The following is a 15,109-nucleotide window of genomic DNA, read 5'->3' on the forward strand; positions in this document are numbered from 1 at the left end:
GTAATGAACCCCAGCCAGATAGATTATGCAACTCAATCCATCAAGGAAAGAACACCATCTAAATAAAGTTGAAAGAAAGCCAATACATGCTTTCATAAGTGGCTGGCTAATGAAAAAAATCTACGTCTGGCTCTCTCTCAGAGCTGCTTTGAAATCTGGTCCCGGGTCATTTGAGGTTACTAGTTTACCATCAAATTGAGTTTACTTTCCGTTCTAGCATAATCAAGGGCGGCTCAGGTGAAGTAGACATATGAGGTCTATTGAAAGAGCAAGGCTGAGAACAAAGAAAGAGAGGCCAAACACAGCATACTGAATGCTGATCCCAGGTGCTTCTATTGGCCCTGTCCTGCACCACAATACAGACAGAGCCCGAAATGGCTATGGTAGCCTTCGCCAAGACTGGGATACACCCCCCCCGTACCAGTGTCATGATACCCATGCGCTCCATGTCTGTGGTGCTGCGGTGGTCCAGCTTGGGGGTGGAGTGTCCGCTGGGCGGGGAGGAAGAGGCCAGGGAGGAGGCGGTGGCCGAGGCGGTGATGGAGGCTCCTGGGTGGTGCATACGGGCGAGGTTGAGACCCTCCAGGCTGACGCTGGCCACACGGTTCTCTATCTCCTCCGCCCGCAGCTCTGTCGACTCCTTCTCCTCCTGGATCAGTCTGGGGGAGAGATCGAGGGGGAGGCAGAGAGGAAGGGATTGATTAGACTTATTTCACAGTTGTATTCAGCCACTGAATATATAGAAAGCTCATTCACCCAACAGGACTCTGAGAATTCTCAGAATCCCTTGGTCCTTTGTGGTTAAATTCTCTGGATGTTCATGGAAATCCCCACTGCAGACCCATAGGGCTCCTCTTAAAGACAAAACGGGGAGACATAAAGCCAGTTCATTACCCATAAACCATATAGGTGCATAACACTACCTCACAACACTAATTACTTTAGAAATTAATTCAGAGTGCTTTCTGCCATCGGAGCTGAAATCGTATTCCAACTCAGCATATACTTACTCAGAAATCACCCTGATGAGGCATGTCTCCATCGATTGTGCTTATAAGCAAAAAACAATAAAGGCCTTAGGTAAATTAACAACACTTCACTTTAAAATGTCACTTAAGCTTAGGGTTGTGTGAAATAATACTTGGCTAATCACCAGACAAGAAGATCAGTACAATATCAACAAGCAAATAACAGACCTTGTATCTTGAATAAACCCAAACCAGTAAATACTGTTGTTTGATTTCAAACAGTGTCAGGCTCCCAATGTTAACTAAGTTTTAATCATCTTAATACAACAGATTATTCTGACAGCTAACTGGGTAAATGATCAATACTTGAATAAAACTACAGTATATCAGGGTCAGCTCCTCGCAGCTTTTCTAGGTACTGTAATTGGCAGTATCTGAGGTTCGTGTTTAATTCCTCTAGACAGGGCATCACACTCTGCAGACAAGAGCCAACAAGCTTCTGCCCTGAAGACAAGTGTGTCCACACACATCCCTAGATATCCAATCAATTACTGTCTCATTAAATCAATTTCATCGCCACAGAAACCCGAGGCACGGAGCCCACTGATAGGATGAGCCAGCCTTAGGGGTGGAGATAGCTAGGCCGACACCCATAAACTCTCCCTCACGTCATGCACTAAGAGGCATATTTTACCGATCAACGATGAAGTGACCAACATGGATTAATCAAATCAATGTGTCATAATGTTTCCCAAGGAACTTTATCTGCCTAACATACAACTTGATTTACATAAAGATCAGTCACTAGGGGTGTTTCCTGGCAATGAGACCTGACCAGGAAGCCCACAGTTTTTATCTGGTCCCTAGCATGGTCTGTCCAATTTGAGCAGGGTTATGGGTAAATGTCTGGTCCCTAGCATGGTCTGTCCAATTTGAGCAGGGTTTTGGGTAAATGTCTGGTCCCTAGCATGGTCTGTCCAATAAGAGCAGGGTTAAAGTCAGGTAAATGTCTGGTCCCTAGCATGGTCTGTCCAATTAGAGCAGGGTTATGGGTAAATGTCTGGTCCCTAGCATGGTCTGTCCAATTAGAGCAGGGTTATGGGTACATGTCTGGTCCCTAGCATGGTCTGTCCAATAAGAGCAGGGTTACAGTCAGGTAAATGTCTGGTCCCTAGCATGGTCTGTCCAATAAGAGCAGGGTTATGGGTAAATGTCTGGTCCGTAGCATGGTCTGTCCAATTAGAGCAGGGTTATGGGTACATGTCTGGTCCCTACCATGGTCTGTCCAATAAGAGCTGGGTAACAGTCAGGTAAATGTCTGGTCCCTAGCATGGTCTGTCCAATAAGAGCAGGGTTATGGGTAAATGTCTGGTCCCTAGCATGGTCTGTCCAATAAGAGCAGGGTTATGGGTAAATGTCTGGTCCGTAGCATGGTCTGTCCAATTAGAGCAGGGTTATGGGTACATGTCTGGTCCCTAGCATGGTCTGTCCAATAAGAGCTGGGTAACAGTCAGGTAAATGTCTGGTCCCTAGCATGGTCTGTCCAATAAGAGCAGGGTTATGGGTAAATGTCTGGTCCCTAGCATGGTCTGTCCAATTAGAGCAGGGTTATGGGTTCATGTCTGGTCCCTAGCATGGTCTGTCCAATTAGAGCAGGGTTATGGGTACATGTCTGGTCCCTAGCATGATCTGTCCAATAAGAGCAGGGTTACAGTCAGGTAAATGTCTGTTCCCTAGCATGGTCTGTCCAATAAGAGCAGGGTTATGGGTACATGTCTGGTCCCTAGCATGGTCTGTCCAATAAGAGCAGGGTTACAGTCAGGTAAATGTCTGGTCCCTAGCATGGTCTGTCCAATAAGAGCAGGGTTATGGGTAAATGTCTGGTCCCTAGCATGGTCTGTCCAATTAGAGCAGGGTTATGGGTACATGTCTGGTCCCTAGCATGGTCTGTCCAATAACAGCAGGGTTACAGTCAGGTAAATGTCTGGTCCCTAGCATGGTCTGTCCAATTAGAGCAGGGTTATGGGTACATGTCTGGTCCCTAGCATGGTCTGTCCAATTAGAGCAGGGTTATGGGTACATGTCTGGTCCCTAGCATGGTCTGTCCAATTAGAGCAGGGTTATGGGTACATGTCTGGTCCCTAGCATGGTCTGTCCAATAAGAGCAGGGTTACAGTCAGGTAAATGTCTGGTCCCTAGCATGGTCTGTCCAATAAGAGCAGGGTTATGGGTACATGTCTGGTCCCTAGCATGGTCTGTCCAATAAGAGCAGGGTTACAGTCAGGTAAATGTCTGGTCCCTAGCATGGTCTGTCCAATTAGAGCAGGGTTATGGGTACATGTCTGGTCCCTAGCATGGTCTGTCCAATAAGAGCAGGGTTATGGGTACATGTCTGGTCCCTAGCATGGTCTGTCCAATAAGAGCAGGGTTACAGTCAGGTAAATGTCTGGTCCCTAGCATGGTCTGTCCAATAAGAGCAGGGTTATGGGTAAATGTCTGGTCCCTAGCATGGTCTGTCCAATAAGAGCAGGGTTATGGGTAAATGTCTGGTCCCTAGCATGGTCTGTCCAATTAGAGCAGGGTTATGGGTACATGTCTGGTCCCTAGCATGGTCTGTCCAATAAGAGCAGGGTTACAGTCAGGTAAATGTCTGGTCCCTAGCATGGTCTGTCCAATAAGAGCAGGGTTATGGGTACATGTCTGGTCCCTAGCATGGTCTGTCCAATAAGAGCAGGGTTATGGGTACATGTCTGGTCCCTAGCATGGTCTGTCCAATAAGAGCAGGGTTACAGTCAGGTAAATGTCTGGTCCCTAGCATGGTCTGTCCAATTAGAGCAGGGTTATGGGTAAATGTCTGGTCCCTAGCATGGTCTGTCCAATTAGAGCAGGGTTATGGGTACATGTCTGGTCCCTAGCATGGTCTGTCCAATAAGAGCAAGGTTAAGGTCCCGTACCGTATCTCTTTGTTAATGGCGTCCAGCTGCTCCTGCAGCATCATGGCTAGGGTCTGGGCATCTGAGTGACCGCCGGGGGACAGCAGGTCCATGGAGCTGAACATGGTCTCCCGGTCATCGTCATCAATGTCCGACATGTCAGACATCTCACTCTCAAAGGGGTGGCTACCCAGGATGCCTAGCTGCTGAGAGCGCCACTCGTGCTCCCCCAGTGACTTAGCCTGTAGGGGAGGGAGGGTTCACAGATACAGAAGTGTGCACTAATCAAGGAAGGTGTGCACTAATCAAGGGAAGTGTGCACTAATCAAGGGAAGGGAGTGTTCTTGAGGTAATCCTGGTAAAACATCATGGGCAGGATGACATAACTGTAGAGTGATGTGAAAGTTTTATGTAAAGAGACTTGAATATTTTTTTGCACTGTACAAATATTACAGCATACATTATGATTAATGCATTCAATGCAGTATTTTGGTTTGATAAAATAATTGGCTAAGTAAAGCTGTCAGCTCCTTTCATCAGACAAAATAATGAGGCTTGACTTTTAATACGTCCCAAAGTATCTTAACAAGCCATTAAATAGTTTTTAATTAAAAAAGAAATACGCTGAAACAAGCTTCTAAGATTAATGCTGAATGTCAGTATTTATCTCCAGGTTATTTCAGTCTTCATGGTGATTTATGGTACAATCCTGAGACACTGTAACAGTAGCAATTTATAACAATGATCCTCAAAGGCAATGCTAACCAATCACAACCATCTCCAACAGGTTTCCCTCTGTCGTGCTAATGCTAACAGTCTGGCTCCATGCAACCATGTATGTCATACAGCCCTGAGTTCAAATACTTGATCTGTACTTGTTTAAGCTTTCCTGGCTTAATGGATAGAATAGTCCTACTACTGCCTCTACCTCAGCCAGGGCTGACCAGAGACAGACAAGTTCCTGACCTTGCTCTCGTCCCTGCGGAGACCCATGCGTCCTCTCCTGGGCCTGCGGATGACCTTGGCTGACCGGTAGTGGTCTGACTGGGTCTCAGCCAGGGAGCCCAGGGAGAAGCGGAGCTCCCCCGACGTGTCCAGGTGAGACCTGATAGATAGATAGATAGATAGATAGATAGATAGATAGATAGATAGATAGATAGATAGATAGATAGATAGATAGATAGATAGATAGATAGATAGATAGATAGATAGATAGATAGATAGATAGATAGATAGATAGATAGATAGAGAGACAGATAGATAGATAGAGACAGATGATAGATAGAGAGACAGAAAGACAGAGACACAGAGAGAGAGAGAGAGAGAGAGAGAGAGACAAACAGAGAGAGAGAGAGAGAGACAAGAGAGAGAGAGAGAGAGACAGAGAGAGAGAGAGAGAGAGAGAGAGAGAGAGAGAGAGAGAGAGAGAGAGAGAGAGAGAGACAGAGAGAGAGACAGAGAGACAGAGAGAGAGAGAGAGACAGAGAGAGACAGAGAGAGAGAGACAGAGAGAGAGAGAGAGACAGAGAGACAGAAAGAGAGAGACAGAGTGAGAGAGAGAGAGAGAGAGAGACAGAGAGACAGAGAGAGAACAAGCATGTCAGACACTGTAACAACAAGTTTGTTCAAAGGCAGCACTGAAATCGCAGATATTGTGCAAAGAATAATACCAAAACCAAGAGGATCTTCTTGTTTATCTAGTAGGAAGACAGTATTGTGACGCATCAGGCAATTTGTAAGGAATCAACAGTCAGTGCTTGTGTGGTTTTCAACCGGTGGCAAATTGCTTTTCTAATGAGTTGTGGCTGAAGAGGACAATCAGGAGATCATGACAGCTGCTGTCATCACAGAACTCCAGCCCAGTTACTTGGACTTTATCACACATTTTGTCAGTGGAAAAATATATCTAATTTAAATGTAGGCATTGAGGGAAGCAGAAGGATCTATGTAGTGATGCTATCTCTAATCATCTCAGAGAAATGGAGCTGAATCTAAACGGAGATGTTGGGAAAATGTTACAGTTATATCCTGTCACTACTCCATCTTGAACAAACAGAGACGTGTCACATTATTTCTGAGGGTTTCTGTAGGATATCTATAAAGAAGGAATCCCCCAACCAGACACACATACACACAGGCACACAAACACACACTGAGAGTACAAAACATTAAGGACACCTGCTCTTTCCATGACATAGAATGACCTGGTGAATCCAGGTGAAAGCCATGATCCCTTCAAATCAGAGTAGATGAAGGGGAGGAGACAGGTTAAAGAATAATTTTTAAGCCTTGAGACAATTGAGACATGGATTGTGTATGTGTGCCATGTGTGACAGGATATGGTAGTAGGTGCAAGGGGCACTGGTTTGTGTCAAGAACTGCAAATGTGCTGGGTTTTTCACGCTCAACAGTGTCCCGTGTGTATCAAGAAAGATCCACCACCCAAAGGACATCCAGCCAACTTGACACAACTATGAGAAGCATTGAAGTCAACATGGGACAGCATCCCTGTGGAATGCTTTAGACACCCTGTAGAGGCCATGCCCTGACGAATTGAGGGCAAAAGGTGGGGGGGTGCAACTCAATATTAGGAAGCTGTTCATAATGTTTTGTGCACTCAGTGCATATGCACACACACACACGCACACACACGCACACACACACACACACACAGTCCTACAAACTCACCCATACCGTGACAGAGTGGGTTCTGTGAGTGAGCCTGTTCTCAGTCGGAACTGGTCCAACTCTGATCTCAGCTTGTCTATCTCATCTGCCAGATGAGTCTGGAGGGAAGCCGGGAAACAGGGACAACATGAGGTGTACAGAAAACCTTGTCAAGTTTCTTATTCATTACTGTAAAACCCTGGATTTCAATTTCAATCTCAACAACATGTTTGGACAGCACTTGCTAGTCAGTTCTCGTACTCTGCTTCGTTATGGATTTCTATCTCACTATCTGAACCGAGAGCAACGGTTTCTTGTGAATATTCAATGGAGAAGATGATAACAAATTAAACCCAAAGCCCAACACCCAGATCATTATTTATCCATTAAAAAACACTTTATTAAACCAACCTCGTGTAAAATTAAAAACTGAGGGAGAGAAAAAACGTAATCATTTCTGATCCGGGGGGACGTACTTTTTCATGGATTGAATCCTCGTACTGTTTTCTGTAGCCTTCCGAGTCTTGTATTAAAACATTCTGAAATGGAAAGGGAAGTATTCCAGTCAATCTATGGCCATTTCCTCAAACTAATCTGAAATAAAACTTTATGACATATTGGTATTGATGTGGTCTCCATGTTTAACCTTCTCTTCCAGAGCAGCCATCCTCTCTTTCAGGTGGAGCTGAAGACGTTCGTTGGACTCTGTGAGAAGTCTGTCCACCGTGTCCGACAGGCGCTTGTTGTGTTCCTCGTTCATCTTTTCTCTCTGCCGAGCCTGAGGGGGACAAAAAATACAAAGTGTGTGACTTTCAAAAGCAGAATGTAGCAGCATGTAGCTTAATCTAGCATACTAGCCTTATGGCAGCTAGCATACTAGGCTGCCCATGGTCAGTGAATAGGTGGAATGTAGCATCATGTAGCATAACCTAGCCTAGCATACTAGCCTTATGCCAGCTAGCACCCTAGGCTGCCCATGGTCAGCACACAGGCGGCATAGCATCATGTAGCATAACCTAGCCTAGCATGTTAGCAAAGTCCCCCGGGGGCGACTCACTCTGAGCAGCTCCTGGTGCTTCTCCTCCAGCTGGCCCTCCAGGTGCCTCATGCGTTCCTCGATGCTGCCGTGGCGCTCCTCCGCCTGCAGGTGCCACCACACAGACAGGGGTGGGGGGGGAGAGAGAAAGGGGGGCAGGGGGCACAGTGACCCGCCAGTTTAGCAGCCATGGAGGGCAACACAGGCACATAATGCAGGGGCAACAAGACAAGACAGAGCCAAAAGCCTCTACTCCTCCAGTCTCAGATGGAACAGATAGATCACCAAAGCACAGGTAGAGAGAGGGGTGAGAGAAGGGCCAGGTCACAAGCAGTTGCTGCAGCAGTTAAGTCTACTAGCAATGAGCCCAGCCAGTGACATGCAGCTTTCCCCACAGTTTCAACCCTGCCTACGGACACAAGGAAAAAACAAATATCCCCCACAAGCAATCTCAGTACAATGACTCGCGACAACAGAAAGAAAGAAAACCAGCATGGATTTTGTTTTTAAATGTAGTCTAGTAGTTAGCGACAGTACTGTGGCACCCTGTGGGACTACCTTCCTAAGAATGGAGTTCATGTCTTGGAGTTTAGCTTCCATAACAAACTGATAATCATCAGGAGAGGAGGCGGAGCTCGAGTCAGACTATGGGGCAGCAGGAGAGGAGAGGAACATATCACAGGGTCAGAGGTGATCGCATGCATAGCCTGCACATACAGTACTAACACATAACAAACAACACATCATTGAAAAGACTCACTCCGGAATATTCTACATGTATGATGATAATCAGTTATACATAAGCAGTTTTGAAATGACCTCTCCTAGAATATGATGGAGCGGTTAAAGTAACTGTCCAGTGAAAATCTCACTTTTAAAAGTTAATATTCTGTTAACTTATACCCAAATCATTTTGTTGACTCATCCTATACTCGTATTTGTGGCCAAAGCATAAATTGTAAAAGAACACATAAAAGACCCAACCTCAAACAGACTGTTTCAAAAATGCTTTCTATTTCCTCCTGGAGGATGAGCTGGCCAATCAGCGGTCTACTTGCATGAATATTTTATATGATCGGTATACGCCCACACCATTCGGTTGTTGCGGTATGTCCACAACATTCCAACACAGAAAATATGCTTTTTAACATTATTCATTTAAAAAAATGTGTGAAGGAATCTATTTCACTCATATTGTATTTCACTTTAGGTCATATTTCATAGAAATCTGGACGTACTGGAGTTACTTTAATGATGGGAGCAACGTGTGCTGCGTCTGTGTCTGCATGCATAAGTGTGTTTATGTGTGTGTGACTGTGTATGAGTGTGTCTGTGTGTCCTCTCACCTTGGTGAGTGCTGCTATCCTCTGGGCCAGTTCAGCCTCCACCTCTGGCAGGGTCTCAGCCTTTCTCATGGTCTGCTGCAGCTTCTGCTCTGCTAGCTCCAAACGCTCCAGCAGCTGCCTGTTCTTATCCTCCATCTGCCCACACACACACACACACCATGCACGCACAGGGAAACAAACACACATACACACAGGGAAACAAACACATACACACAGGGTAACAAACACATACACACAAGGTAACAAACACATACACACAGGGTAACAAACACATACACAAGTACAACATCAGGTAAAACACATACACACAAGGTAACAAACACATACACACAGGGTAACAAACACATACACACAGGGTAACAAACACATACACACAGGGTAACAAACACATACACACAGGGTAACAAACACATACACACAGGGTAACAAACACATACACACAGGGTAACACACACATACACACAGGGAAACAAACACATACACACAGGGTAACAAACACATACACACAGGGTAACAAACACATACACACAGGGTAACAAACACATACACACAGGGAAACAAACACATACACACAGGGTAACAAACACATACACACAGGGTAACAAACACATACACACAGGGTAACAAACACATACACACAGGGAAACAAACACATACACACAGGGTAACAAACACATACACACAGGGTAACACACACATACACACAGGGTAACAAACACATACACACAGGGTAACACACACATACACACAGGGTAACAAACACATACACACAGGGTAACATTGTGACTTATGACCTCGTCCCATATCACACATGGAGTACCACTCAATGCCAATCTCAAGAGCGTTATCTGAGTATTTCTGGAAAAACTAAGTCACATGTAATACAGAACAGAATACAGTATACATACCGCAGCCATCGTGAGTAAAACGTTTAAACGTGTTAACCCTCGCAAGGCTGCCGGCTCAGAGCATGCGCAGACCAGCTGGCTGGTGTGTTTACGGACATATTCAATCAATCACTATCTCAGTCTGCTGTTCCCACATGCTTCAAGAGGGCCACCATTGTTCCTGTTCCCAAGAAAGCAAGGTAACTGAGCTAAACGACTACCGCCCCGTAGCACAAACTTCCGTCATCATGAAGTGCTTTGAGAGACTAGTCAAGGATCAGATCCACCCTACCTGACACCCTAGACCCACTCCAATTTGCTTACCGCCCCAAAAGGTCCACAGACGATGCAATCGCAATCACACTGCACACTGCCATAACCCATTGGGACAAGAGGAATACCTATGTAAGAATGCTGTTCATCGACTACAGCTCAGCATTTAACACCATAGTACCCTCCAAACTTGTCATTAAGCTCGAGACCCTGGGTCTCGACCCCGCCCTGTGCAACTGGGTCCTGGACTTTCTGACGGGCCGCCCCCAGGTGGTGAGGGTAGGAAACAACATCTCCACCCCACTGATCCTCAACACTGGGGCCCCACAAGGGTGCGTTCTCAGCCCTCTCCTGTACTCCCTGTTCACCCATGACTGCATGGCCATGCACGCCTCCAACTCAATCATCAAGTTTGCAGACGACACTACAGTGGTAGGCTTGATTTCCAACAACGACGAGACGGCCTACAGGGAGGAGGTGAGGGCCCTCGGAGTGTGGTGTCAGGAAAATAACCTCACACTCAACGTCAACAAAACAAAGGAGGTGATCCTGGACTTCAGGAAACAGCAGAGGGAGCAACCCCCTATCCACATCGATGGGACAGTAGTAGAGAAGGTGGAAAGTTTTAAGTTCCTCGGCGTGCACATCAGGGACAAACTGTAATGGTCCACCCACACAGACAGCGTGGTGAAGAAGGCGCAGCAGTGCCTCTTCAACCTCAGGAGGCTGAAGAAATTTGGCTTGTCACCAAAAACACTCAAACTTTTACAGATGCACAATTGAGAGCATCCTGTCAGGCTGTATCACCGCCTGGTACGGCAACTGCTCCACCCACAACCGTAAGGCTCTCCAGAGGGTAGTGAGGTCTGCACAACGCATCACTGGGGGCAAACTACCTGCCCTCCAGGACACCTACACCACCCGATGTCACAGAAAGGCCAAAAAGATCATCAAGGACAACAACCACCCGAGCCACTGCCTGTTCACCCCGCTATCATCCAGAAGGCGAGGTCAGTACAGGTGCATCAAAGCCGGGACCGAGAGACTGAGAGACTGAAAAACAGCTTCCATCTCAAGGCCATCAGACTGTTAAACAGTCATCACTAACATTGAGTGGCTGCTACCAACATACTGACTCAACTCTAGCCACTTTAATAATGGAAAAATTTATGTAATAAATGTATCACTAGTCACTTTAAACAATGCCACTTTATATAATGTTTACATACCCTACATTACTCATCTCATATGTATATACTGTACTCTATACCATCTACTGCATCTTGCCTATGCCGTTCGGCCATCGCTCATCCATATATTTATATGTACATATTCTTATTAATTCCTTTGTTGTTGTGAAATTGTTAGATTACTTGTTAGATATTACTGCATGGTCGGAACTAGAAGCACAAGCATTTCGCTACACTCGCATTAACATCTGCTAACCATGTGTATGTGACCAATAAAATTGGATTTGATTTGATTTACTGTATGTATACACTAAAGTCATTCTATATCAGAACCACAAACAACTTTCCACTACATAGAGTATACATTAGGGATGTAATGATTAACAGATAACATTTGATTAGGGGACCGATGTGTAAGATACAGGTGCATTGTTCCGCGGACCCTAAACCGATCCAAATGCAGGATGGATCGGTCAGAAAATCTATTCAAAAGTTACGAATCGCTGGTTCACTAAAATGTTTCGCTCATATTACATTCTATCTTCTGAAAATACCATTCATCTTTAGCGACAGTTGATGCGTCCTCTCCTTCAGTGTCCAACTGCACGTAACTGTGTTGACAGTCATTGATCTACAAGTCATTTAGCATGCTGAACAACCCCGGGCAATATCAGTAGCCTATAGTCAAACTGCGCACCGTTCCCAGTTTCGCAAACTGACCAAGGCGAGGTAGGCGCCTGTTCCTGATCTTGCACATCTACGCGGCACCTTCAGCATTCAAACGCTAAAATAGCTTGCGTGATATTAGGATTTATTAGTTGAATGACAGCCTCTGTCATTTGCTAGGTTATTGTTATCTATGCGCTGTTGAAAACGGTGTTTTACTGGAATAGAATTAAACTACCAGAGACGTAACTCTCATCTGAATATACCTGCTGAACAGGTTTTACAATAGATTTGATTTTGATTGTTCAGGTTCACCAACGGCAAAGGTTTTGGTAGTTCTGTTTTAAACATTCAGTGTATATGGTTATTTTTTTTATATACAGGTGAAAAGTTTATCATTTCATAACGAGGACAGAAATCACTTTGTGAGGCTCGGCACGGCCGAAACAAGAGGAGAAGATAATCTCACTCCGTAAAAACACCATTCGATTTGGAGATCCAAATCACAATCCAAAATTGTGCTGTATATTCATTACCCATGTCATAGCTAATTTGTAAACGATACATATTGATACATTACTAAATCAAACACTTAATCTGCAAAAATGACAAGTTAATTAGTGGCTGATGGTGATTTCAGAACCAAAGAGGGGGTGACTCAGCTCAGGTGCCTTACATAGTACATACACCATAGACATACATCATTTACAAACACACACACGTCAGATTAGACGGATTCAGCTCAGAGAGGTCCAGCTCATGAGCTCCATCAGCAGCAGATATTGAATGTGAAAATGAATGTGTTTATGCAACAAATGTTTCTGCATCTAATCGTGTCGCATCAAATCGCATCGATTCATTTTCTTCTCAAAGTGCACCGAATCGTTTCAAACTTAAATGTATCGTTCCTATATCGTATTGGAGCCCTTTTATCTAGATACGTATCGAATCATCTTGAAAGAGATGCACACCCCTAGTATACATAACTTAAGGTACAGTAGTAGAGACAAAGTGAAACCTCTGTTTCCCTACGTCCCAGTCAATCTTCCTCCTGGCTCTGCTCAGTTTCAGGCTGTTCTATTTCCAGGAACTATTTGGCAGCTGTCTCCACCAGCAACAGCTGCTCCTGTCCCCCCCATAGCATCGGCCCTGGCAGCCCACACACAGTAATTAGACATGAGTGGGCTAGGGTCCGTGGGGGGCCTGGAGGGGCCAGACCAGGGCTCTCTGTGTGTGTCTCTCTGCTATACTGTGTATTTACTACTACTGTATGTATACACAGGCCCAGCACTCTACTGGGTTTGGAAAAAAACTATTCCCTGCATCCTCTCTCTCCATCCTTCCTTTAATCTCTCTGTCTCCCCTCTTCGTCCCTCCTGAGTAACTCATCTTCAAAAGTCAGTGCCCAGCCACTGGGGCAGGGCCATCGGCGTGGCAACAAGGAAAAACAGATCAGCAGGGGTGGTGGTGTGATGTGAGTGCTAGGTCCATAGGAGGGTTTGGGGCTTTATTTCTGGATGCTCTGAGAATACTGCTGGATGGAGTATCATTCAACTCTCATCCCTGGTTGGAGTTCAGAGTTAGTCTTAGCCCAAATTTCCTAGTGGCAAGGGAATGAGCAAGGATGCCATTGGAAAGAACCTAAGGAACAATGCCAAAGACAAACCAAGGGCAAACATTGGATTAGAAATGTAAGTTTAGAAAATTGCATATGGAAATTGCTTATGGTTTATTTCCTTTTATAAACTGGGTGGTTTGAGCCCTGAATGCTGATTGGCTGACAGCCGTGGTATACTGCCTGGCTGGTTCCCCTCTCTCCACTGGGATTCTCTGCCTCTAACCCAATTACGGGGGCCAAGTCGCTGCCTTACTGGTGCTCTTCCATGCCGTCCTTAGGAGGGGTGCGTCACTTGAGTGGGTTGAGTCACTGATGTGATCTTCCTGTCCGGGGGAGGTCTTCGTGGGATACTTGGCCTTGTCTCAGGGTAGTAGGTTGGTGGTTGAAGATATCGCTCTAATGGTGTGGGGGCTGTGCCTAGGCAAAGTAGGTGGGGTTATATCCTGCCTGTTTGGCCCTGTTCGGGGGTATCGTCGGACAGGGCCACCCGTCCTGTCTCAGCCTTGTCCTGGACCTGCTGTTTTGGACTCTCTCTCTTCCGCACCTGCTGTCTCTAACTCTGAATGATCGGCTATGAAAAACAATCCGACATTTACTCCCGAGGTGCTGACCTGTTGCACCCTCTACAACCACTGTGATTATTATAATCTGACCCTGCTGGTCATCTATGAACGTTTGAACATCTTGGCCATGTTCTGTTATAATCTCCACCTGGCCACCCCTCAGAGCCTGGTTCCTCTCTAGGTTTCTTCCTTGGTTCTGGCCTTTCTAGGGAGTTTTTCCTAGCCACTGTGCTTCTACATCTGCATTGCTTGCTGTTTGGGGTTTTTGGCTGATGTAAAAAGGGCTTTATAAATACATTTGATTGACTGCTTGATTGATTGATTGATTGGGGTATATCAGACAATATATCACGGGAATGGGAAAACATTTATTTTTACTGTTCTAATTACGTTGGTAACCAGTTTATAATAGCAATAAGGCACCTCAGGGGTTTGTGATATATGGCTAATATACCACGGCTAAGGGCTGTATCCAGGCACTCCTCGTTGCGACGTACATAAGAACAGCCCTCAGCTGTGGTATATTGGCCATATACCACACCTCCTCGGGCCTTATTGCTTAAATGTGCACAGAGTACTTTCTGTCTAGCAATGCAGATTCATGTGTGTGTGTGTGTATATGTGTGTGTTCTCTATAGCATGGCTATTTTTCATAACATTATTCACAATACCAAATATCTTAGGCACAGCAACCATGCACATCCATCCACACAGCATCTTCAAGTAACTACAATAAAAATCCTGACCCATACGCAAATGACTCAGCTGGAGTTAAACACAATGTCAAGATGTCCTCTCGTTTCAGAATGTTATAAACTCGTATTAATCAAAGACGAGAGTTATCCTTGATCCACTACTGGGCAACAAACGTTGTGTTGTTCTCCGGATCGCAGGTGATTTCAGCAAATATGTGTGTGCTATTGTAACTACGGTACTCCCTTAATGTAGAGAACGATCAGCCT

The 15,109-nt window shown here is 45.3% G+C and overlaps 1 protein-coding gene across 9 annotated transcripts in view; it reads right to left on the minus strand.

Annotated features, from left to right (window-relative positions):
- The window catches only part of ppfia2 (PTPRF interacting protein alpha 2), a 240,204-nt gene that overhangs the window by 26,422 nt on the left and 198,673 nt on the right, over positions 1 to 15,109 (minus strand). For 6 of the 9 annotated variants that reach the window (XR_006760155.1, XR_006760154.1, XR_006760153.1 and 3 more), the window contains exons 9-16: positions 8,951 to 9,085; positions 7,626 to 7,709; positions 7,215 to 7,346; positions 7,045 to 7,107; positions 6,590 to 6,687; positions 4,868 to 5,006; positions 3,923 to 4,143; positions 422 to 659 (exon numbers count right to left, since the gene is read on the minus strand). Coding sequence is in view for 3 of the 9 variants with exons in the window: in XM_045699940.1 (XP_045555896.1) it covers positions 422 to 659; positions 3,923 to 4,143; positions 4,868 to 5,006; positions 6,590 to 6,687; positions 7,045 to 7,107; positions 7,215 to 7,346; positions 7,626 to 7,709; positions 8,951 to 9,085 (1,110 nt within the window). In the remaining 6 variants the exon portion in view is untranslated. The remainder of the gene's footprint in view (positions 1 to 421; positions 660 to 3,922; positions 4,144 to 4,867; positions 5,007 to 6,589; positions 6,688 to 7,044; positions 7,108 to 7,214; positions 7,347 to 7,625; positions 7,710 to 8,950; positions 9,086 to 15,109) is intronic. The other 3 variants (XR_006760156.1, XR_006760152.1, XM_045699941.1) reach the window with 1 other exon arrangement.

This window comes from Salmo salar, chromosome ssa17 (assembly GCF_905237065.1).
Source record: "Salmo salar chromosome ssa17, Ssal_v3.1, whole genome shotgun sequence".
Lineage (NCBI taxonomy): Eukaryota > Metazoa > Chordata > Actinopteri > Salmoniformes > Salmonidae > Salmo > Salmo salar.